Genomic DNA, 2,054 nt, shown 5'->3' with positions numbered 1-2,054 from the left:
TGGATGAGAATTGAGAACCTTTTCATTGCCAGAAAACTATAAGTACTCTGTGTTTTACACAAAACTGTTGCTATATTTTGCACTCTGCCCTATATTTACAAATGTTTCTGTCATCTGCTCAACTTCAAGCTAAAATAAAAAAGATCATTGGGAAGTTTTGGCATGTTTCACTGCGAGGATAACAGATGAATTCTATGGGGTATTGGTTAGTATCTCTTCTACATATGCGTTAGGACAAATATCAGTTGCAGTTGAGAGTAAACTCTTATTAGACTAATCAGACTTAGTATACTCGAGCAACATGTGTGGAGACCTGTATATCTTCACTAGCGTCCAGTATAGGATTTCCTCCACTACGAGCTCACCCTCTGCTCTTGCAGCATATATATCCTCACAGATGGCAATCAATCTGCGTGGAACCAAAATCACACATTTTTGCTTTAAGTATAAGTGTACGATTTTATTTACAGTGATATTAATAATCAGATCATGACTTAGTATTACCTGTCACATGAAGGAAGATTTTCATATGGGATTCTCATTCGTAGGTCGGAGCACTGCAGTCTGATGAAGCGACCAACTGCTAAAACAAATGTGATGTAGAGACCCCATATACTGAATTTGCTGAGAGTCTCACCCAGCAAGCCCTCTAAAATGCATAAAAATTGTTAGTGATCAACATAATACACTTAATTTCTCATTCTATGTGAAAAATAATCCATTACTTACGTGGTGTTTCCTCTGATACAATTATGGCCATAGGCCCTCTCAACCCTCCACAGCCTTTTACATCCAGTGAGTTGATATCATGGAAGGACCACCACTCAGAGACTCCCCGATTTAAAATGATATCCGCGCTAACACCATTTGCCTATAAAAATCAGTTATTGGGACAAATATCTTTAGCTGGCTACAAACAAGAATATGAAATACAAAAATTAATCTGATAGTAGCTTTAGCCAACAGCTTGGTTACTACTATATCAATCAAAGTTAAATGTTAAAAAAATTGTTAAAATTTATCTACCTTCTCGTGACGTGAAAATCCAAATAACATATAAACATTCAGTTTAGTAAGATCATCTTACCTCCTCTTCAATAGTCCTAACTTCCCCAGAACCAGTCACGCGAATATATCTAGGATATATATTACATGCACGGAAGCTATTGGTGGAACCATTCAAAACTTTCTTAACTTCCCAAGGCTTTGGACAATCCACAGGATCAAGAGTTCTTTCGTATTTCACAACCTCTTTGTCCTTGGGCCTGTCCCTTGTAAGAACCCAAGAAAATTTAACTTCCATATCTTTCAGAGACAGAATGAATCTTCTCTGAACCACATCCGGAACCAGCCACAGAGTATTTGCATCAGGTTGACAGCAGATAAGTTGGATATCATTTATATTGTATGCATAAAGATAGTTGTTGGGGTCAAGATTCAAATCATCATGGAGCTGATTAAATGGAATCATTTCACAAAGAGTAGTCTGATAGAGGGTTAACCTTCCTCCACTTTTTTCTTTGATATCAAGCTGAACCCTCACATCATTTACAGGATTTGCAATGTTAGTTGGATTACCACTGCTGTACATCTGCACCGAAGAACAGCTTCAATATTCTGAATTTACAAGATCACAACACGTACTTTCAAGAAACGATTAGAAGTTATAGAAAGGAAAATTTGAATAAGCTGGGATGCCTGACAATAATTTTCAGATCTCATAGACATATGGTCACCCTGCTAATAAATATCATCTTTTGAATATCGCTCTTACCCATTTGTCTTCCTTTCTTTATATCTATGTTAATGCAGATATATATAGTAACACAAAACAATACTTAATCATTTACGTTTAGATTTCAGTCTCTTACGACTACTAAGTCATGTAACTGACAAATTGGCACAGCAGAAACGAACTGTAAGACTAAAACCAACACACAAGATTGCTTTTCCCCAAATGGATGAGCATGGGCATGTCATACATCTCAAGTTAGACATCTAGAAAGAAGAAGAAGTTAAAAACAGCTTGATTCCATTATCATATATAAATGGGA

The 2,054-nt window shown here is 36.4% G+C and overlaps 1 protein-coding gene across 1 annotated transcript in view; it reads right to left on the bottom strand.

The window, feature by feature from the left end:
- Positions 1-2,054, bottom strand: part of LOC102605335 (piezo-type mechanosensitive ion channel homolog) — a 37,400-nt gene continuing 35,346 nt past the window's right edge. The window contains exons 18-21 of the mRNA XM_006358376.2: positions 1,088-1,591; positions 730-871; positions 505-649; positions 1-409 (exon numbers count right to left, since the gene is read on the bottom strand). Of these exons, the coding sequence (XP_006358438.1) occupies positions 274-409; positions 505-649; positions 730-871; positions 1,088-1,591 (927 nt within the window). The 3' untranslated portion in view covers positions 1-273. The remainder of the gene's footprint in view (positions 410-504; positions 650-729; positions 872-1,087; positions 1,592-2,054) is intronic.

The sequence above is a fragment of the Solanum tuberosum genome, unplaced genomic scaffold, assembly GCF_000226075.1.
Source record: "Solanum tuberosum cultivar DM 1-3 516 R44 unplaced genomic scaffold, SolTub_3.0 scf00263, whole genome shotgun sequence".
NCBI classification, from domain to species: Eukaryota; Viridiplantae; Streptophyta; class Magnoliopsida; order Solanales; family Solanaceae; genus Solanum; species Solanum tuberosum.
This window is presented reverse-complemented; position numbering and strand designations above follow the sequence as displayed.